This window comes from Homalodisca vitripennis, chromosome 4, assembly GCF_021130785.1.
Source record: "Homalodisca vitripennis isolate AUS2020 chromosome 4, UT_GWSS_2.1, whole genome shotgun sequence".
Classification (NCBI taxonomy): Eukaryota; Metazoa; Arthropoda; class Insecta; order Hemiptera; family Cicadellidae; genus Homalodisca; species Homalodisca vitripennis.
The window spans coordinates 7,375,640-7,400,609 of NC_060210.1; the positions used below are offsets into that span (position 1 = coordinate 7,375,640).

Consider the following 24,970-nt stretch of genomic DNA (forward strand, 5'->3'; position numbering starts at 1 on the left):
TATTTAGAATCCCCTTTTGCATACTCTATGTTACTTCAAATAACGCATAATAAACAGCATTTTGTCACTATTCGTTGTTCATACACTTCGTGAGTAAATGCATATTTTATCTATATCCAGAATCAGTGATCCGAAATGATGTGAAGATGTATGCCAGACGCTTCCTTTTGTGAACAACCATTTGCTCAAATGAGTTGATAACCTCTAGACTTTTGCAAACTAGTGGGGAGACTAGAACAATAATGTCAATATTGTTTTGTTTTCTCTACTTTCTTGTACACAAACAAAAAATATTCAAATCGGTTCTGCTGACATATCTAATCCGGGGATGGACATTCGTATATGGAATTTAACAAGAATGTTGCTTTTACTTAACTAAATTTTTGGACAAAAACTTCATATGACTGGGCCTTTTATTTTCCAGAGACCAGATTGCTTTGTTTTCAAGATATTAAGTCGTTTTGTTACAGAATTTTGTTTGATCAAAATGGCCACCTCTTTTGAACCGACGTATAACAAGAAACTTTCTGTTTTAAGCCCGATAAGTGAGATAAAATTTGCAAATATGGTAGAGAGATTACTTTATCATAGAAATACTTACTGCTGTCACGGGAGTAATGTGATTTTGACTCTGCCAATAATAAAACTATTCACGGTGGATTTATCATCCATCAGCTCTTCTTAAACACATTTCTCAAAATGATGTTAAGTTACATAGAATAAGTCAAAATTTGTTATATTTTTAATTACACTGTTTTAAGACTTCAATACACATATTTATTTGAATAATTAAAAAAACAAGAGACCGACATTAAACAACATAAGTAATGAGAATAAATACTTACAGAAAAAGGTGGATATTTACGTATCTTTACTTATTTCAAATGCAATTCCAGTCTCAATCAAGAAATATAGCCTAAACGTGCACTTGTTATCGTATGTTTCAGAAATCTAGCTGCATTAAAGTTAAAGACAAAGGTAATAAAACATGAACAAATAACAACAAATAGCATAAATTAGACACATAAACCCATTCAGTAATAACTAAAAGGCGCAAATGTATTTGTTTTTAAAGGAAACCAGAGATAACTTCAGAAGAAAGAGAAAAGTTAAATGTTATATTTACAGCATCTTAAAACTTCTTTTTAAAGGTTTATATATTGTAGTGATGTACTAAAGTTACTACACCTCCAAAAGTGCTTTTGTGAGTTAATGTTCATATAGAATTAGTAGGCCTATATGAAAACTAATTTACTTTTGATACCATTGGTAATAATCAAACCAGAAATACATTATATTGGGCAAGATAATATACGAAGGGAATTGGGGTAAAGCACACAGTACAATTACTCCCTTTCCTTCTATAACTTCGATTATATCTTATAAAAATAATGATTTGTAATGTAGTAATAGATTAAAAAAGAATAAAATTTCAATTTAAAAAATTAATACTCACTCCAGTGTTCCAAATTTTAAACCGGTATCCTTATTTAACATCAGTATATGATGGCCTCTATCTTTAACTGATTTTTAGAGTTTTAGGTAAACAATTTTATGGACTAATATAACGCTGATGCAAAACAGATTGTACATTTGTATTATTTTTGAACCTGTCTTCAGATGAAAAGGTGGGTGTGTCATATGTAGCGATTCTAGCGCTCTCTTAGATGAGTCAAATACAAAACCAAACGAGTGTCATTGTCATTTTGTTATTTATTTACATAAGTAACTTTTGTTTTTATTAATGCATAGTGGAAATAATTTACAATATGGATAGAACAAACTTAATATTATGTTTAGTTTTAATAACAATATTTATTTTAAGCCAATGTTCTGGTGAGTATTTTATAATACGATGGGTTGTTTATAGCGTCTGGGCACGCCTACCTAACCCCTAATAGGCCTATATTAATACAAAATAGTTAATATATTGGTAGCGATCGTATACTTGGTTGTTTAATTACATTTTATTAAACAAACACCTCATTATTTTTTAATATCTATAGAGAGAGCTTAAATTCAGTTGCTTTTCTTGTAGACATAGGTTACATACTAAAAGGAGTTCAACCTTGTTTTGGGCTTTTAGCCTAATACTTAGTATTACACATTGCACAAGTTGGAATATAACATTTAGTCCGGGATATTCATATTTTAAAAATAAAGATATGATATAATGTTTAGTTACACACCTAAAATTATCTAAAACTATTGTCCACATTTAAAAAAAGTTTTATGGCTGCAGTATAATAAGTGATTATGATTATCGAATGATTAATATATCATTCATATAATTACAAAAAAAACAATAACATTTCATTACCTGATGTATTTTCAAGGATAAACGTGACTGCTTGTGAAACAGTTCTTGCCATCATTAGTCAGTAACGAAACACATGATTTTAATTTTAAATGTATTTCAAACATGATTTTACTTTTGAATTAATTTTGAGCGAACTCAATTAAGTTTTATGCTTTTAAAATCATATTATGGTGAAGCTATACTTTTATATGTAAAATAAATGTATTTGTTTCTGATTGCATAAAATAGCTAAACTATATTTAATCAACGTTTAAGCATTGTAGTACTTACAATTACTGTAGCCAATCTAAAATGGCATTTCCAGGTACTGATGCCGTCAAAAGTACATTTATTAATAATTAAAAGTCATAGTTTGTTTGATTTCAACTAAAATAGTACACGGTTTTTCATTATATTCATAATACCAAATTTAGAATATTAAAAAAGTCTTCTCAAGATCGTATTTAGATACGTCATGTTTGTTCTTACTTTTCTTCTATTTTCACCCTTTAATTCTAGTTTTCATCTCTCAATACAAACTGGACAATTCGGATTTAAAGGAGCAAGGTCTTGTAACCATTTAAAACATTGTTCAGTGTTTATAAAATTATTTTGAGCCAATTTCTGCATATTCATTGCCATTGTGTCTGTTGTCACTAGGAGCAGCCGGTCATGATGTCACTAGTATAAATAAAGAAAGCTGGCAATGATTACTTATGAATATCTAGGCTATAGGTCAAATGTCGTATTTGATAGTATCAATATTTTAGATCAATAAATATAATCCGATTGTGTTGGTGGCCGCTTATTATACTATAGCCAATTGTATACGTTTATTTCTATAACTATTTAGGCGCTGACAGATATATTAATACATTACATTAAAATTACTAACTTGTTTGAATTCAGGTTGTATCTCAATTCCCATCATGTTAGGGGACAGGGCTTTAGGTGTGGGATTATAAAAACTAAAGAGGAGTATAACTGGAATGAAACATAACAATTATACTAGTTAGTATCATTGTCCTACATGATCTGACATCGGAAATGTTAGACGATCTGTCATGATCTAAGGTCGGGAAAGTATTGATTGGAAATACCCCTGGCCATCAGTGAGGCCTTTGGTGGTGCCTTCCCGCAGTTCTGGTGAGAAAAGAAAACCTCCCTAGAGATAGTACCAGCCTAATAACAAATAGTAGATAGGGACAGAGTAGCCTCCTTCTTGCCGACAACGCTTTCTTTTTGGAGGCATAAAACCTGAACCAATCGTCATAATTACATGTAATTTTTAAAGTAAGCCAAATAAGGTCTGTTGGTTCTATTAATGTAATTTTTGTAGGTCCTTTGGATAGAAACATTCTTTCAAACATAGTGGCCTCTATATAATACCAAAGTACCACAAGCAATATAATTTTTTAACAGGCCTAGTATTGAAAGACAAAGTTTTTTTTTAAGTGATAACTTTTTACAGCATGGCTTACAGTACAAATTAATAGCTAGATGACTATTATCAAAACCAGTTAAGATCAATCTGCATATGAATAAGAATAACATAAAGGCAAATATGGCTTCAGTTCGATATCAAGCTGTCAAAAGAATCAAATACTAATCAAAAAAAAAATTCAATAGACCTACATAAAATTTTAAACTATGGTCATGTAAATTTTTATTTTAGCTTTATTTCACCTTCCCCTTAATGCAATCTGAAATCTTAGTAATATAAGTAAAATTCTGTTTCTGTTTTTTTACATCTAAACAGCTCACCTAACACATCATTTTCATATTGTACTCTCATGTTCTAACTTGCCCATGTTGTTTACATAGACATACATCACATGTTGTTACATTCAGAACCAAATCTTACTCTCGAGACTGTTAATTTGTTATTTCATGAACTGTCAACAGGTTTTAAAACTATTCACATTATTGTTCTTAGCAATTATTTTCAGTAGTTATATTTAAATAATAAATATAACTGTAAACAAATTTAAATTAAAATAACTAAGACTTTTCATATAAAAAATGTATAACTTCCAATGTGTTGTCTACATTACAAACATTTTTATTGAAAAATTTATCTTTTTGTTATTCTACAACGAATGTTGTAAATTATTAATATTTAGAAAATTAAACTTATTAACTAATATAAAACATTAACTTTTAACTTTTCACCCAGAAATATTTATTTCAATTTTATTGGCTAAATAGTACCAAAACTTTAAACACTATGTAGGCCTAATAATTTAAGCTGAACTGAATAGTTGTTTAAAACTGCAATATTTTTCCTATAAAAATATTCATAGCTGTCAATATAGCCTAACTATAAGAATTCAAAATGTTCTAATGCATTTCACTCATAGCCTATTCTCTGTCTTCTTTTTTTGACATCTACAAAAAGTCATTAATCTCTTATCACTCTTGTACAACAGAACTAATTGATACAAAAATTAATATTTATTATATCAGAAAAAGTTCTTACGGAGTGGCTGTACTGGCAGCCATGTAATTATAGCCCCATGAGCGTTTTTTAAACCTCGTTCATTTTTACAACTTAATTTTTATAATTCACAGAATGATGGAATGTCTCACATTTTAAAGATATAATTAATATGCATCCATAATAAAATATTTTGATATGTTATTCAAAGCTTTTCGTATTTCATATTTTAAACATTCTAAAAGTAGGCCTATATACTTTAAATAAGTAACTAATAACACTTAGTTTGTTACTCATTCTTTACTCAGATGCATGTTCTTTATATCTTTAACATGAGATATATATCACCCATAACGCTATGGTCTCAAATAAGGGCATAAAAGTGCATGAGGTTTAACATTATTCTTATGTGGAAAACTCGTTTAACTAGAGTCGGCTCTTAATTTTTATGTAACCTAAATTATTTTTAACCCTTTGCGATTGGGATGCCATAAATGTGGCCTCAACATTTTTGCTCAGGTGGTTGTCCTCTTTCAGCTCGTTGGGCCATGCGTAATAGCCGGCTTTGTTCTGTCACCACCTGGTGCTTGTTTAACCATGTACATCATTTTTATTTGGACTCAAAAATATGCATTTGACCTTCGGCTCTTTAAGTTACTGAGATTTAAGTTAAATTCTGCAATAATTTACAAAGTTTATTAGCTTCGAGGTTGAAATTTAAACGATAGATTATTTACTATTTGCTGTTAAACAAAACAAGTAATATGCAATTTAACTTATAGGTTGATCTGTTTTAAAAGTATTTTGATTTGCAGAATAAAAATACAGTCCGTCACATCTATATCTTGAATATCAACAGAATATTATCTTGTTTCCATATTTTAAGCTTCGTCTCCACCAAATGCACTAGTATTTTAACAAGTACAGTATATAAGGTACACTACAGTGACACTGACAGTCGGATAAAAAATAATTCTGAACAGTGTTTACTAAAGTATATGCTGCAAATAAAGAAATATTAATTTAGTCACTTGTTTGTCCGAGAGGTTGCAACAATGTTGAGCTAGAACTGGTTAAGGATTGAATTTTAAAACTGTGCATTAAAGTGGATGACATTTAGTAGCCTGGCGATATGAGAAGACAATCATATGAATTAGATGACGATCGCAAAGGGTTAATTAAACTATACCCTTAATATTCTTAAGAATATATTATTTATAATCTTAATATTTTTCAGCTCAAAATAAAATTGTTGACATGGGCGATGATTCCATAATTTGGTGTGCCGTATCAGTAGAAGAAATGGCGAAGTGTCAGAATTTTTCAGAAGCAGTTAAACGGAACAAAGATTTTATCGGTCTTGATTACCTGGAATTAAAATGTGTCCGGGTAAGTATAACTTAAACTAATTAATAGAGTAATTGATTTATTCATTGGACATTTTTCAACTTTTGATTTTATGTAGGTTTTCCTTATACTTTGCCCATATAACCTCATTGCATAAGATATAAGTGCAATAAACTAATTTTATAACAGTTGGATTGCTTAAGTGGAACATTCTTCTTATGAAAAGCATAGTGAACCTGCCCGTAGATTCCATTCATAGAAAAAACTAATCCTCTGACACGAATCCTAACCTTTTTCATGAACTACTCCTGACCTAGTTCCTGAACCAGTTCAATTAACAAAACTAAATTAATTTTATTATTTGAAGACAAAAAGAACAAATACTATATTGTTCGTTGTTAGTTGTTCAGTATCATTCTCATCATGCTAAAGGTGTACCCAAGAGGTTCAAGGTAACAACTCTCATGTTGAGCTCTCTCTCTGTGTAGGGGTTCAACAAAGAAGAATGTATGACTCTGCTGGACCAGGAGAGGGCTCATCTCACGACACTGGATGCAGGAGATGTGTTCGTAGGTGGTCGTTACCACAGTCTCATTCCCATCATGCAAGAGGTTTACCCTGGAGTTCCCAGGTAACAAACAACTCTTCATCTCTTACTCAAACTGGTGATATTGTTATTGCTATATTAAAATAAGAAAATGGTAATTTTAATGTCATTAAACAATTAAAAGTATTCCAAAATTCCAGTTAATCTTTTTTGAGGAAATGTAATTAGTGGAGTGCGGACATTTTTGTTGATATCAAATTGTGATATACCTTATTATTAAACATAAAATTGATGGTTCTCCAGACTAATTCTGAAATGTAAATATGGGTCACTAAAATATTTTTACTGTACAGGCCACAATACCATTACTACGCCACAGCTGTGATCAAGAAAGGTACTCTGCCAGATTTGAACAGTATTCGACAACTGAGAGGTAAAAAGGTTTGCTTCCCTGGTGTCGGCTCCTTGGCAGGCTGGACTATCCCAATTCATACGGCAAGTTTTACTTTGTTTCTTCTGATAAATTTTATTGTAGCTTATACTAATTTAACTCAATTTCTTCGTTAAATCCATAAGTTTTAACAAAACTGTTAAGAATACAGTCACAGTTGCACTAAATAATTTAGGCGCACAGACAATACTATAGATGCCTTTCATGTAGCTATATCGATGATCTCCTTAACCCATTCAAGACATTGGACGGGCAGTTTCCGTCCTTCACTTCGCGCGGCCCAACGACTGAAGACGGGCCGCGCCCGTCCGCTAGACACGACATCGACGTAGTTGAATATATTGCCGATAGATCGCAGAGGCATTCACATTTGCTCAATATTGTAGTCTATGTTTTTCTTCTTCTTCGTTGATGAAAATCATCTGATATTGCCTCAAATCATCTTGGCAAAACAGCTTTCTTTCGTTTGTAAACAGTCAAGATGGCGTCTCGCGACCGGAATGATGTGTTCGTAAATTCGGATGATTTTGCGGCTTACGTTGGTAATGTTTTAGATGAAGTGGTGATGAGGAATGTGACAGTGAACAAGATGACATGATACATGAAAATAATTAAATGTCTGATGGTACAAACGTTGACAGCAGTGATAATGAAAGTGACGATAACCCACCGGCTAGGCCTTGTGATTTTGCGTGAAGTGTTGGACCAAATACTGTTAGTAAAATGCGTTTTACCGGCAATGATGGAATAAATCCTATCATTTCGAGGTAGTTAAGAGAAAACTGCACTGAATCAGATGTGTTCAATCACTTCTGTGACGAAACCTGTTGGGCTCAGGTAACCCTTTGGTAGGCTTCCCGCTTGTGGAGAATCACCACTGCGCCTTCAAGGAAAGTTTGGGGGCATTTTATTGAAAAGATACCTCCAACCACCAAAGCCAGGCCCTCAAGAAAATGTAAAGTTTGTGCCTCACAGGGGAAAAGAAGTGAAACAGTGTACCAATGTAAAAAGTGTCATGTTCCACTTCATCTGGGAACATTTTTTGAGGTGTTTCACACCCGAACCAACTTCTAAAGATGTATATTAAAAATTTGTAGATGGTGTAAATATATTTATATAAAAAAACTAACATTTTGTGTTCATAAAATAACAAGGAATAACTAGAGTAAATGTATAATATTCATAGCATGTTATACATTAAGTGTTATGCAATGTGCACCTGTACTTACACGAAAGCATGGAAAATATCCAGTTCTGTAGTCCAAAAATTATAGTAATTTATTCAGTCACGAATGGGTTAATATGGTCCATAAAGAACTAAGGAGACTAATATATATTTGAACGTAGATGCTATAATAGTTCTTACACCACTCTTAACTGCAGTGGGAGATCTGATTACTGTAAAGTTCGGTATCAGTCAGTCATTGTATTTGTATTAGAAGAAGTGCTAGTTATAATATCGGAGCACTTTTTATCCATACTTTTTATGAAGAATCTTAACCAGCAATAAATAAACTTATATTGCAATTGGATCAAGCATCAGACACTTATTCGCAGTTCTAGAGAGGCCTTTTTGATTAACCTCACCATTCATTTTTAGTTCTTAGCTGCCTCATGCCATATCTTATCAGAAGCTGTTTAAAGTCTGTACCCATTCTGTCAGTGGCTTAATGCTGTTCTTCCGTGTATTCTTATGAGGAGGCTGTACACCTGATGCTTACGGATGCAATATAGAAATATTGACTGCATAGTTCATAACATTTTCACTATCAGAGAGACAATCTATTTCTAAAGACTCCTACTCTGAGATGGAACCTCCCAATGTAAAATTCAACAAAACTCGATATAACAAATATTAGTCAAGACTTCTCCAAGGAGAAGAGTTAACCAAGTTTTCTAAGAAGGGTTTGACCTATTTTGAACTGAAAAATGTCTTTATTAAAGAAGCGGTGTTAGGGCTATCAAATCCTCTACCACTCAACCTCATATTGTATACAGAAAATTTACAATAGTTTGATACAATTAACTTATGCTTTAAATAAAAAAAAATAGCAAAAATGCTTAACCGATACAAAATTAAATGAAATTAAAGTAAAAATCTATATATTGAAATGAAATTTTAATGTATCGATGAACTGTTATTTTATCACAACAAACTAGTAGAATCCTTTAATCCATCAACATTTGGAAATTCAATTAGCTGGGTTGACTTAATCAGAATCTGAAGGCTTTGTTCTTGAACATAGAGTACAGAATGGGTGTCAATAAACAATACAATAATTTTAATTAACAAACACATGAGCACAAACAATATTTGATAATCATTAAGCTTAGCAGTGAGCCAGGAACTTATTTATTGTGTAAATTGAACTTTCCCACAAGCTATTTTCGCAGTGTTGTTTTTAGCATTTTTCAACATATATGTCTTCAGCTCCACGGGAAGTAGATTTAAGAGCTTTGCCCTTGCATTTAAAGGTTTCTTTTAAACACATCAATTCTGTGGAATGGAATATTGAAATCCACTACATGTTGTGTAGGCTGTTCATGAAAGTCTCCGACTTTTGGTAATTAAAAATTGCAAGCAAATGAAATGACATCGAGTATATACAGGGATACAACAATCAGTATATTGATTCATGTACGTTTCTCTACAGCTGTCATATGGCAGTACATTAGCTATGATTCTCAGAGGTTTCTTCTTTAGAACCATGATGTTTTGCAGATTTTACAAGAACTGTTTCTCCAATTATACCATACTTAATGTCAAAAAAGTGCATGCTAACCTATAATTATTGCCTCAGGAGTATCAATGGATTTCACTTTTTTGAGAGCAAAAGTAGCAGAGTTTATAGCTTAATTCATCAACATGATTATTCCAGGTAAGTTTCTTATCTGTTCCTTGTGACATACACTAATTGAAATGTAATTTGTTAACACAGCTCATGAAATCTGGAGGCCTGGATGTAGTAGACTGTAATAACCATGTCAAGTCAGCCATCAAGTACTTCGGTCCCAGCTGTGCTGTCAACTCTCTCATAGACAAGTACAACCCGATCGGTAAGACAGTTTCTATTGTCTGTCTCATCCACCATAATTATTGGATGTTATCAGTTCTTTTGTAACTGTTAGTTTTTAAATTCATGTTCATGTGTAGTAACGCATTACTGATACATATTGCAGGTGACAACTCAGACAAGCTGTGTCAGCTGTGTATCGGACGTGTACCAGGAGAACGCTGTACTCCCGCAGACCCTTACGCCAACTTCGAGGGAGCCTTTAAGTGTCTGGTGGAGGTGGGCGAGGTGGCCTTTCTCAAGCACACTACTGTCCACGAGATGACTGCTCACAATCTGAATTTCGGTAATATTTCATTCTGATCAAAAGTAGACTACAATCTATTGAACGTGAGAAATCCAGGAATTTTCATGCTCAATGTAATATACGGTTATACGCACTCTGAGATCCTCAGTTTATATTAGCTGGATGTTGTTAACAGTGGGTCAGACTAAGGACAACTTCGAGTTGCTGTGCACGGATGGCACACGCAGACCTGTGGATGACTTCCAGACATGCAATTGGGGTAAAGTGCCATCCCACGCTGTCGTCACGTCATCAGCCAAGAACATCAAGCAGCGGCAGCGCTATCAACGATTTTTCCGAGTGGGTACTCGTTACAGTATTGAGTGTCAATTATTGACTTTGTGTGTTTGGGAAGTATTGAGTATATGCAAACAACATGCTAAATAGGAAGTATGTCTACCGAAGTTAACATCCAAATTCACTGAATTTTATGTGAATAGAAATAGTTTTAAGATAAAGTCATTAGAAACTCAGTTGGGTAACAAAGGCAGAAAATTATAAGTAATTATGTTTACCTTACTTATATCATTTTAGCGGTGTTAGAACTATCATTTTGTTGATTATGCTGGACTGAGGCTGGTGAAAATAGTTGCTGCTTGTAGATGTATAATATAGTGGTGCTTCAGTGAAGATGAGACCATGTGGAAGAACCGTATTCTGTTTTATTATTCACCACTTATCTATATTTAACTGTATAAAACTTAAAAATCAATAGAACTAGACAACCCGTATACAGTTAATACAAAAATATAACATTACAGTGGAACCTCAATATATCGAACCTCAAAGGGAAGTATAACATTTCGATATATCGAGAGTTTTGATATAATGAAAATTCGATATATCAAGGCTATTTGTGGCAGACATTGATATATAGAAGTTTACAAGTGTTTTATAAAACTAATAAAAAACTCATGAAAACTAATGAAATTTATAATATTCTACCAAACAACAACCTAATTTCCATTTTCAGCCTGAAATTTTTAGCTTACTTGCCAATTAAATGGTAGTGAGCAGCTTTACACAAAACTAAAATAATGTCTGATTCTCAAAAGTTTAAGGAAGTAAAAGACATCTATTACAAATAGAAATTTGATTTATATATACACGTTTGAAAATATTCACAGGTTTGACAAATCATTTTTGGAAAACAATTTCAAAACTTTTTAGAATACCAAAATTTTTGCTATTTGATGGTGGCAAAATGTTCAATGTTCCCACAAGCTCAGAACTGTAGAAGGTTTTTGATAGAATGTTCTGTTCCATCCACCTCACAGACCTGATATGAGCAGTTATTAATATGGGTGAAAAGTCCATGATGAAGTGATAAATTTTATCAACCTGGTTGTAGTATTTGATAGTTTAGTAGATTATGATGTTGGAAAGATTCAAAAGATTTCACTAAAATGTATCATGCGTAATGACTATTAAATCAAGTCATTCCTTAAAATAAAACTGAAAGCACTTTGCTATAAATCACGCTTTTACTTCGCCTTTAATTTTGTCGTACTTGACCTAGAAATACACATAAGGTAAAATTGTTTTAAATATTTTACTTCAAAGTAAATTTGTGAAAAGTGAGGGAGTATAACTGTGTATAATGATCTTATTTTCTTGTAATTTATCTCATAAGACTAATTGTGCTAAAAGAAATATTTTAAGTTAGCTTATAATTTTTTTTAATTTACAGAAAGCTATACAGGAATTTGGAGGACCATTCAACATCAGTTCTGAATTCACAACAACCACAGAGAGCACTTTTATTTACAACAACAACAATAACAACAACTACTACGAGCCTAATCCTCCTTATGACACCAACAATCTTCAGCTAAAGAAGTTCCACATGTTTGAGTCCGCTCCTCGATATGGCCTCAAGCACAATCTCATGTTTCAGGTATGTTTTCTGTTTTGTTTATAAATTGACTGTGAATTTACGAATCCAGAATAAAATTTGAATCTCAAAATTCTGAGTTGAGAAGTTAGTTGAGTGAGAAGCACATGTTCTGATTTAGCATTGAATCCTGTTTTAGCCTCGGTACCATTGGAGACAGAAGTGAAGAAAAGAGTAGTTCAAGTATTATTAAACTATTACTGAAGTTTCAGAAACAAAATAAAGAAATGAAATAAAACATTCGTTTATTGAGACAATTTATTATCATTGGCTTATGGGTGAATCTCACCAAATGTAGTAATTTAAGTCCTTGGCAATTTTTTCATAAATAAATATATTATTTTAGGTAAAAGTCTGTTATTTTATTTACCTAAACACCTTTCTTTAGCTCTTTAATAATTTAAAACAATAACTCATATGATTTACTTAATTATGCCTTCTTATTGGAAGAAAAATACAAATCGGTAACTGTCTTTGAGCTATCGTCTGCTAATTCACCTCAAAATATAAGTCATAAAACGTACGTTTAAAATAAAAACTATTAGTCAACAATACAGCTAAAGACAGTGGCTCAGAGAAACCAAAGTCCTACAAAAGAAATTTAGTTCATTAATAATATTCAGTTGCCTTTGGTCCTTGTCACCGGGGAAGTCTACGTCAACGACCACTAAGCTACGATCCCGCGAAAAGTTAGCAAGACTTGATTTGAGCGGTAAAAATTACGTCTTTGTATGTGAGGTGAATGTATCGAGTTTACTTGCTGTTTTAGTGAAGATTGCATCGAATCCAGAAGCTTCAAACAATTAATATTCAGGTAAGAAACTATCAGTACCTTAATTCCTCAACAAGTCGGTAACGCTATTTTTTTGTAAACTATACAGTTAAAACATTTCTGAAAGCTATCATATGCCGCCGTTATTAGTAACGAACATACCCTCAATCTCCTAACCTTTGTTCTCAACATTAAACACGGCAGTACTAGGTTATATCTGAATATTACAAATCGGTGACGCACAAATCGGTGACGTTAACGATGAGGTATAGCGTTATCGATTTGTTGGAAATACACTTCTAAACTGTGTGACTTGCAATAACTGTTGTTAAATAATTTTTATTTATATAATGTTTGAAAGTTATGATTAAAATTCATTTTAATGTTACTTTTACTTTTTCTAAATTAACGTGATTACTACGAATAGTATAAACAGCCTTTAACAGTTTTCATATGCTCTGTAGCATGTTGATTTAGAACAAACAATTGGATTATAAATTAACAACAAATTTGTTAAATTACTATTTATTGGCATATTGTAATTATAGAAACTTTTGATTTTCCTCAAAAATCTTAAATTAACCAAATCTCTAATACATTTATTTTTAATTTAAAACATACGTTTTTAAAAACTTTGCAACACTTTTCTCTGTTTTTGATTCTAGGTCGTGAAGAACCATGGTACGTTCCTCAAAGCTATCAGCAAAGGAAAAGTATGAGAGACAGAAAGCATTGACAAAGGAACGTCAGCGAAGGTATAGAGAACGAATGAGTGAAGAAAAGAAAGAAGAAAAGAGGAAGTATGACAGAGATCGTCTTGCTCGATTGAAAGCAGAAAATAAAATAAAGAAAATATCAGACATGACTCCTAGAGAACAAAGAAAAATGCGAAAGTATTGGAAAGAAAGAAATCTTGTTAGAAGCCTGAAAAATAAATCACTGAAAGAAGTTACAGATACTCCCCCAGCTTCTCCTTTACAGGACGTGAGAGAGGAATCTGAACAAAAAAGAAGAGGGCGCAAAAAAATCCGAAGAGACAAAGCAAAGGCCTATAGAACTATAGCCAAGCAACAAGAGAAGATTAAAGAATTAGAAAAAAAGTTAGGAAAGTATAAAAAGCGGTTGCACAGAGAGAAAAAAAAACATTTAATTGACTCATCCCCATCTCCAAGAAAAGAAGTACGTAATATACTAAGAGGTGAAAAAGTCTCCCCGCGAGTGAGGAAACAATTGTTCTTGGGCTATGCCCTGGAAAAACAGCTGAAGTCCCAAACAAAGGAAGTCGCACATTCAAAAATAAAAAATCAAATATTACACAAAGTGGTCGGTAACCAAATATTGAAAAAATACCGAGTACAAACACACTTCAGAGATATAGTGCCTTATACTGCAAACAAAGTGATCGAAAACAGCCCCAGTACCTCTTTTGAGTATACACAGCCAACTAAAACTTCCATCACTAAAGAATTGTCTGAAAAATTAATGAAATTTTTTGAAGACGACCGTGTGAGCAAAATGTGCCCAGGGAAAAAGGAGTTTGTTAAAAAGGGTGGCATTAAAAAACAAAGAAGAATTCTATTGGACACTTTATCTAATCTTCACAAAAAATTTCAAAAGGAGACTCATGGAAATATTTCGAAGGCATCATTCTGTCGTTCCAGACCCTTTTGGGTTACATTTCCCAAAATGATTGACAGGGAAACATGTGCCTGCGTAAAACACGCAAATATGGATTTGCTAATAAAAGCATTAAAATTAACTAATGTTATAGCGCAGCGGTCTCCTGCTGAAGTAGTGAAATTTGTTGTGTGTTCAACTGATAGCAAAAAATGCATGTTAAATATGTGTTCACAGTGCAAAAGTAATGAAGTCAAGTTCTGCTATGAAGAAGACTTTTTGGTTAAATACCAGAAGTGGAAAATGGTAGAAGAGCAAAAAGTAATAAAAAATGAAAAGAAAATTGTTAAGAAAACTGTCAAGGTGAAAGAAGTAGCTAAAGTATCTGTCTTAAAAACGTATTTAAAAAACGAGTTAGCTATCTTTAAAAAACATGTTTTTTACGCAAAACACCAAGCAGGTGCTCTAAAAAACAAAATTGAAAATCTTTCAGAGGGAGAGCTTCTCTTCAGATTAGATTTTTCTGAAAATTATGTAGCCAAGTACGAAAAGGAAGTACAATCGGTTCACTTTGGTGCTAGTAAAAGGCAGCTATCCTTAAATACTGGTGTGTGGTATGCTAAAGTAGGTGACACCACAAAAACATCATGTTTTGCCTCTGCCTCCGATAACTTGGACCACCAAGCCCACGCCGTTTGGGGTCACATGAAACCTGTTTTTTTAAACGCATCCCAACAGTTCCCTGCAACTACCGCTGTTCATATATTTACTGACAGTCCATCTAGTCAGTATAGAAACAGGATAAACCTTTATTTACTGAAGACTCTTCTGCCAAAATACTTTACCCAAATGGAATCGTTCACCTGGAACTTCACTGAGGCCGGTCATGGTAAGGGGCCAATGGACGGGGTGGGCGGTACTCTTAAAAGGGAAGCTGATAAAAAGGTGTTACGTGGATCTGACATAACTTGTGCCAAAGATTTTGTGGATGCTCTTAGTAGTTTTAACATTGATTTGTATGAAATCCCATCAGCAGTTATAGAAGACTTAAAGTTGGAAGTGAATAACCTCAGCATACCCCTTATAAAGGGGATTATGCAGGTTCATCAGGTAACTTGTGGACTTTGTACTGGCATTATGTATTGTCGTACACTTTCTTGTTTTGAGTGTTCAGCAGAAACATCCTGTAGACACTACAAACTCTCTGAAGTCTTGCCAACTGATGATCAATTATTAATTACTCAAAATAAGATCGATTCAAAACAAAAAAACCCCTCAAAATTGTCAGTTGATGACGTATTTACATCTTCAGAAGACGAAGAGTATAGCAACCACTATGACCAACCTGAATTAAAGGAACAAAAGGATTTGACCCAAATGTATAAATGTAACACGAACAAGGAAGATTTTGCAAAGAAAGTTACTTCTGGAGTTCATGTTTTGGTTGAATACAAAATTGACAAAGGAAAGAAATCGAAGATTGAACAATTTATTGGTGTATGTCAGAACGACCTCTCTCAAGAAGATGTCACCGTGATGTTTTTGAAATTTTGCAACAAAGATAACCAATTATATTTTGCTAATGAAAAAGATGTTGTTTCGGTTCATGGTGATCAAATTAAGGCCATATTACCAACCCCAACTGTAGTAATGAAAGGGAATCGGGTTTTTTACAAATTTAAAAAAGCAAATGTGGACTAACTAATTTTTTTAAATATTACTATTAAGTTTTTAAGTGTTTGTTTTCAATGAAGGATTTTAATATCACACAGGTTAATAATAGTAACACACTTTATTGTATGAGTTGTAACAAAATATCCTTCTAATTTGTTATTATACTACACTACATTCAAAAGAAACTTTTCTCAAGCAAAATTTGTCAAGATGTAAACAGCATTGGATATTTTATTATTTTCTGTAATACTAACTATGCAACATAGTTTTCTAAGATAATTGTGTTAGTTACTAAGATATAATTATTGCATTACTTTTTTATATCAAGTGCTTTGAATTTATAATATTCTGTTACCCATTTTTTCTCAAACTATGATATTAAATATTACACTAAGTAAGACGTTTTTTCAAACAATTTATGTCCAGATATTGTTAACAGCATAGGACATTTTATTATTTGCTGTAGTACTAACTATGTAACATATCCTTTTAAGATAATCATATTAGTTATTAGTTTATAATTATTTCAATGGGGTTTTGTATAGAGTGTTTTGAATTTATAACACTTTGTCATCTAGTTTCCCTCAGAATATTCTTAAAAAACATCATCTTGACTATTGTCATTTGAGAGTATATGTTATAGATTATAAACATATAAAACTCACTGCGTGCTTTTTCTTACTCCTTATCATTAGAATTCGTTCTGTCACTTTGATTATACAAATCGGTAACCTCGCGACAACTCGGTAACGGCTGCTACAAATCGGTGACGGCTGCTACAAATCGGTGACGCTCGTGAAATCGGCAATATTGAGGTTATTTTTATCTCTTATTTTTTTAATCCTATAAATTGTTTAGTGTTAAGAACTTATCCTTTCATATTTAACAAGCTAGTTAAAGTACTTAAAGAATTTCGGGTTTTATTTGCAAAGTTTGCAATGTAAATGACTAGATAGCTTACAGGTTCCACTTAAAAGGCATTAAAAATGGCAAAAATTATTACAAACTTTGTGACAGTAACTGCTTTCATAGTTTTAGGACTTCAAATCTTAAAACAATGATTAATTATTGGTAATAATTAATATTAATACAATTTTATCGTAGATTTTTAAACGTTACCGATTTGTAAAAATATGGTGTCTTGAACTTTGTAAAAATTGAAAAAAAATAGAAATTATTCAAATTTAGCTCTGCTACTCACAAATAACTATTCCTTACAATACGTACTAACAGTTACACCAATAATAACAAACTTCTGATTTAATTATTTTTATTTCTTTTACATAATCATTTTCTCCTATTTTGTGAGATTCACCCTTATATAGAAATTTATTTGAAGGCGGCTGACAACTGAGTGGTATAGCAAGTATAAAATACCTCTTCGGAAATATTCCCCTAGGACATTTTTGAGCTTTAAGATCTCATAAATCTGCTTTAGTTGTGGCTTGAGCCCCATGGTTTGCATAACCAAATTATCAACATTGACATTTTCAAGACCATGAGTCAATCAACTATAATTGCAATCTGGTCTTCTTTAAAGTACTCTCCAAGTTTTATTAGTTCTTCAGATAGATCATGTTGGGTAGATCAATTTTTTTTAATTGACTTGATTATCATTCTGCCTTTAGGAGATATTAATTTTTTTTTAATACCTTTTTCACCCAAAAAAATGCAGAAAATAAATCAAACTTATGTTTTATTCATTAATTGAATGAAGATAGAGTAACATAATAATTTTTTCTCTAATCAGCATAGTTAATATGACAGTATTGATTTTTCCAGAGATTTAAACCAGAAATTCCTAAGATACAGATTATTTTGTATCTGACAATATTCACTGTTCTAAATCTCGGAGAGAGCAAAAACACCAATTTTTTCAAAACTTTGAAATGCTATAAATCAATAACTTTTGGAAATAAAAAGTTAAAACTTGGAATGTTTTCATATCTTAGTAGGAAGATCATAATCTCCAAGTTTCATCAAAATCTGAGATGGTTGGTGACAATTATAATTTTTCGTGGATGATTTGATGTAGAATGACCCCCCTACACCCTACACTAGCCAATGCCTTCGTCCACCACTCTCTTTTTTGCAGAAACATTTCTTGAAATCATTTACTTTTGGAATTGCCTTTATACATACAAATGTATTTATCAATATGTGGTTTCTCCGCATATGTTGTTCTCATTCATTATAGCACCTATTTCTCATGGCAGGATGCAGCGGAGGACCTGAGGATTCTGGATGAGAACACCCAGACTTACTCTGGATACCTGGGCCATAACCTGGATATTATCCTTGGGATACGGCAGTGTCCTGTCAACAGCATGACCCTCTGTGTCACATCTGACCCTGAGCAAGAGAAGTGTATCAAAATGAGGGTAAGAAAGTTAGGCTAACTGCTGAGTTGATTACTTTCCAATCATTATCATCATTCTTAGAGTTTTTTAAGCACCCAATAATCAAATATGTGTATTGTATAGATCAACAATTTTTATTACAATGTCAACAATCAGTAAGATTAGCTAATACTCTAAGGTAAAATTATCAATACCGTAAATAAACTTGGACTAACAAAAATCAATACTATTTAAATCCTAGACATTGTAGAAACATGTGAATGGTTAATCCTTCTGACTAATAATGGATTAAATCCTGCTTCATTTTGTTTGACATCCAATGGACTACAAATTATAATACTGTATCTAAATCTGTTTAGGTGTTGTTCTCACAAAGAGAGCGCACTGAACAAGGAAAGTTCAAAAAGTTTTTACCCTGGGAACGTAAATTCTCTCTCATTGCGGGAGTGGTAGCTGTTTTTCAGACAAAGTAATATTGCTAGGCATGTTATAGACTGTTATAAAAAAATTCATGAACATGTATTTGTGGCATTTTACCTATCTTCTGCTGCTATACATAGGGTTAAAATTTTACAAACATTATTTGAATTCTCATAAAAAGTTCTGTTTTCTAATTTCTTTGATTTAAATATTTGATTTTTTTATACAGCACTGTATAAGGCATATTTACCAAGTTTAAGCAAAGTTGATCAATTTGTGTTCTTGATGCTTTTAATTTTTACCTCCTATAAAATTTACTTTTATTCATATATCTTTTCTAGTAACAGTTTGACCTACAAGAATTATTTTTACACTTTGCTTAAACGAAAAAAGCAGCATTATTAATTTTGCACTAAGTACAACAAGAAATGAAAGTATATTAGCGCTACTGCCACCAATACCTGAGCTATCGTGTGTATTTCAGACTGCCCTGAAGGCCCAGCTACTCAAACCGGAGATGGTGTGCCACAAGGGTCACAGTCAGATCAACTGTATGCAAGCCATTGCAAATGGGTAAGACATCAGTAGTTAGCCTTGAGATTTAAGATACAATTATTACATAAGTAAAAATTAAAAATTTAGCTATATTTTTCATAGTGTTCGCTCTCTTTTTTTAGTTAAACTCTTATTTTTAATTCTTCAAAAACCAAGAACAAATATTAATTTAGGAACACAATCTTTTTTATTCAAAAGTCACATTGTAGGTTTAATGTTGTTTGAACTTTTTTTATTTTCAAAAAAATAAATGGAAAATTAAATGATTATGCATAGTATCATTTGAAAGCTTGTGTCACAAGTATCTACAAAGAAATTATATTTTGGAGTGGATTCATTTCACATGAGTTGCAATAAAAACAAAAACTATTTCTTATCACTTTAGACCACCATTTGGAAAAGAACGGAGATGATTAAATTTGTTTCTTCACCAAATTGTTTATTACGAAATATGATGTAAGAAATGTTAGAACTGGAAACTCGAACTCCAGTAGGCTATATAATTACATGAAATTCTCTTGGTACTGATCCAAAAGTTTGCTTTTCTCTGAACCTTGCCTGGCCCAATCTGTCAAAGTCCTGACCACCATTTGTTATAAGTGATTTTGAATAAATTTATTCTTAGAACAATTTTCCTCAGAATATTTAATTTGCAATTTTTATTTTCCACCATTTTCTAGTTTATTCATAATGTTAAATACATGAAAGTTAAACAACTTCAACAATGTCATTAACACTGGACATGACACACAATTAGTAACTGGGTAGTTTAAGCATTTTTCTAGCGCTAAAAAGCCAAGTTACTAATTGTTTTTGCAATAATTTGTTTTATTTAATTGTTTACCATGGATATATATTAGATTAATCAATAAATACTAAATAGAATTTAACAGATAGTTTATAAAACTACAAAGTAGTTACGTAATGATAACACACACCAACAAAACTACCTGTAGACATAACCTAACCACTCACTACAACGAAACTCAGCACAATGACTCAGCGGGTATTACGGCAGAGGCTACTGGCACGCCAGCTTGTACAGTCCGGGAACTTTCTGATACCACTTCATGTATAACACTTGCATAGTTATATCAATATTGGTGTGTTGATATCTTGACATGTACATACAAAATTCTTTATATAACAAACATTATATGCAATTTCCATAAAGCAACTGTACAGCGAATTAAGCACTTTACATCTTCCAAATGTTGTAATATATTGTTTGTAAGTGAAATTGTAACCCAGTCTTTTCTATCAACCTCTTACCATAACAATAATCCTAATGCACAGCTAATTGATATAATTCAAAATTTGAAAACCATAATTTCCTACATCTATTGAAAACAGAAAGATCAACAAAAACAGTTCTTTCCAATGATGTAATTAATTATTCATTACTTACTTACTTACTGCCGTGGCTCTTGGTACCCAAGGTGGTGGTACTTTGCCTCGCCAACACACTGCCTCCAGATCTCTCTATCCATTGCCTCTTCTTCCCAGTTTTCTTATGTCTCTTCTGATCTGGTCTCGCCATCTCAACTTGGGCCTTCCTGGTGGTCTTCTGCCCTCCGGATTGTTTACAAGGACGTTCTTGACTAAGGAGTTGTCCTCCTTCCTTAGTAAATGGCCAGCCCATCTCATTCTCCTACTTCTCTCATTGTTCATTATGAGATCAAATAACATCTGTGTGATTTTTCAAAGTTTAGTCATTGTAAATCGTTACTTATAGGGATTAAATTGAAGTGTTCATTATCAGGATGTATGCAGCATTTTTATAGTTCAACACCAACTTAATGTTAAAATTTAATCAAGTTATGTTTACCAAATTGTTTCACAAATTATAAAATTGTTAACTTCCTTCTTCAAGATGGCTTCATATTATTCATATGGTATACTGTTATTCACATTAGTAAATCCTGGTTCCTCATTGACGCCGTACGTGTACTGTTGAAGGAGATGTTAACAATTGAGTGAAATGAAATGTAAAATTCTTTATTAATACAGGCAAAGTTAGGGCCGCATGGCCTTTTCTCACACTTTACCTGCAACAACATAAAATTTTAAAAAAATTATATATTACCTTAAGAATAAAAAAATTTTAAGAAATAATTACATTGAAATAATGTGGTGAAATTAATATGTTATTAATATATTCTAAAATGTTAAAACATTATAATATTTAAAAATGAAAAATTCAACAAATTAATAAATTAACTACTTTTATAATTCTTAAAACATATAAAATAAAATTATACTTTTAATATACAAATAAAGTAAAGTAGTTTAGTAGTAAACTAAATAAAGTAAAGTAAAGTAGTGGCTACTTTACTTTTAATATACAAGTAAAGTAGTTATTATATTAGTATATTATAAACAATATCACATTCATCCCTCTACCAGTGTCACACCCACAGCATCTCAGACCGAATCTGGCCCGGCTAACCGCTTAAGATACATATCTTTCAGTTTCACCATATCTTTCTCCAAGTTGAGCCACTAAGATGTAACACACGTATTGCTTTGTGATGTCCAGGCTTGCCGATGTCGCCGTGTTCGATGCAGGAGATGTGTACACAGCTGGCCTCAACTACAACCTGATACCATTCATGTCCGAGATATACAACCTGGGAACAGACGACTACTACGTGGTGGCTGTAGCCAAGGAAGAAGACGCTGCCACTGAGATCACCTACCTCAAAGGTATTTTTCCACACTTTTGTGTGAAACATGCGGTATTTAACTCTCCGACTGATAATAAGAAACTCCCAGAATGATGACTGGTTTTTTGTCTTTACGCAGCATATTTTTCGGATATTTTTTTAAAATATGTGCTAAATGCTAAGTAATAAGTGTTATGTATAAAGTTTTTTGTTAGAAACCAGAGAAAATATTAAAATAATACAAATTTATTTATTTTATTTTATTTACATGCTATAAAACAGGATTTACCCTAATAATATTATAGCAGTTCACAAAAATTCCAAAACAGGGCATCAGTGGCTTGAGTTATAGCTCAAGTCCATAGCACAATTCTTTACTTTTGGCTTTACTTTACTTTTCTTACAGTAACTAGTGTAATATCCATAAATATACCATAATAACAATGTAATAAATATAATATAATAACAATGTAATAAATATAATATAATAACAATGTAATAATATAATATAATACTTGTCTGTGCCGTCGGTCATCAGTTGGAGGGTTAAACTATCTTTGATTTCAAAATTATTAAATAATCAGTGTTTGCTAGTTTTACATATCTTTTATATTATAAACAGTTCTTATGTAAAATTGTAATATCACTTACCCGTTACGTTCCTGAGTACTATTTCTTTGGTATATTATGACTATAACATTTATTCTCATATTGCGGTTGTCTAGCCAATTACAAATCAGAGTTTGATTTGACATGCCAGAAGCTACCCAACAGAGAAGATGCCAGTTTTATTGACCAACCAATTAAAGAATTTGGTTTCAGTACTTTAAAATTAAATCCTTTTTAAATCAATGGAATTCCAAATTGTTATGTTGTTGTGATTGGTGCAGATGTTGAGTGCACTCTTCACTGGCCGTCAGAGGCCTAAACAACTTTTTTTTTTAAATCGTGAGGGAAAAAGACGGTTAGTCTGCGCTTAGTCCTAAAAAGGACCTTTGCGCCTCCTTTACTTATATTTGTGTCCTCAAAGTCCAAGGCTTTTTACAGAAGCCGATCAGATTTGAGGACTCCTGTTCTCTAAAATCCTTTGGGCTGAGGAGATATGCTCCCAGGAATCTTTTCCGAATTTTTGATATGGCAGGACAATCTAACCAAATGTGCTCTGCTGATTCCTCCTCTTCTACACAGAGTCTACATTCGTCAGTCTGGCTAAGACCCACCCTCATAAGATGTGTCCTTAGGGGGCCATGTTCTGTCAAGATCCCTAATATCAGTCTTACTACTTAAACTACTAACTACTTAAAAGGAGAAGGAAAGAAGCAACTGCAAAGATCATCGATGAAGCTGAAAACAAAAGTCAGGCTATCTGGAAAATTATTAATAGTGAAAGGAAAAGTAAGCAAGACCATAACACACTGTCCGAGCTGGAAGTGAACGGAAAAATAATCTATAACCCTATGGATATAGCAAACCAACTGAATATCTACCTAACTAGTGTTGCTAAAACAACCTTAGCACAACAACCTAAGCCCAGACAGAACACAATGACGAGCAGGATTACTAACTGTCCCTGCTTGGTACTTCACCCAACCACTTCAATAGAGGTAAAACAAGTCATCCAGTCAATGAAATCAAAAACCTCCTCAGGAATAGATTGAACTGTCACCAAAAACATTGAAGCGATGTAAAGACGAACTTGCAACAACCACTAGTAAATATTGTCAACAAGTCTCTCTTACAGGGCACATTTCCTTCTCAGCTAAAAATCGCTAAAGTGCTACCAAAACATAAGAAAGGTGATAAAAAGCAACCATCAAACTATCGGCCGATTTCACTTCTGTCAGCTTTCTCTAAAATTATAGAAAAAATAGTACTGAACAGACTCCTACAACATATCAAAACCTTTAATATGCTTACAGTTCATCAACATGGCTTCACTGCGGGTAGGTCAACAGTAACAGCATTAATCAGCCTAATAGAAGGACTTATAGACAATATAGAGGCAGGAAACACTGTGACAACCATACTCCTAGATTACAGCAAGGCATTTGATTGCCTTAACCATGAAATGCTTTTAAAGAAATTAGAGGGAATCGGAGTGACCGGTGTTGCTGCAAGTTGGTTTAAGAGTTACTTGGAAGGCAGAACCCAAGTGGTTGAAATAAGTCATACAGATCACAAAGGGACAATGCAAACAATTCGGTCGGAAAGCCAAAAGCTAGATAGAGGTGTCCCGCAAGGATCAGTCCTGGGCCCTGTCCCTGTACATCATTTTCACCAGCGGACATGCCAAATTTCCTTGAGCGGCACTGCTCATTGCTTATGTATGCAGACGACACAGTTCTTATAAATAGTACAAAAACCCCTGAAGAACTTGAAATTAAAGCATACATAGCATTTAACATGGCACTTGAGTACTGCCATAGCAATGATTTGGCTGTTAATGAGAGTAAAAGCACACAGCTCTTCTTTGGATCAAAAAAACACCAAGTAACTGAAATACCTGGACTAAACCAATCCGAATATGCTAAACACCTAGGCCTCACCATTGACTCAGACCTGTCATGGAGT

General features: G+C 32.7%; 1 protein-coding gene across 1 annotated transcript; it reads left to right on the plus strand.

Annotated features, from left to right (window-relative positions):
- Nucleotides 1–1,668: 1,668 nt before the first annotated feature.
- On the plus strand, nt 1,669–22,513 carry LOC124358862 (melanotransferrin-like). The gene is made up of 11 exons (XM_046811096.1): nt 1,669–1,836; nt 5,974–6,125; nt 6,572–6,714; nt 6,984–7,125; nt 10,021–10,138; nt 10,262–10,441; nt 10,578–10,741; nt 12,132–12,338; nt 18,615–18,779; nt 19,663–19,751; nt 22,273–22,513. The coding sequence occupies exons 1-11, from the start codon at nt 1,770–1,772 to the stop codon at nt 22,511–22,513; spliced, it is 1,668 nt and encodes a 555-aa protein (XP_046667052.1). The 5' UTR covers nt 1,669–1,769.
- The last annotated feature ends 2,457 nt before the right edge of the window (nt 22,514–24,970 follow it).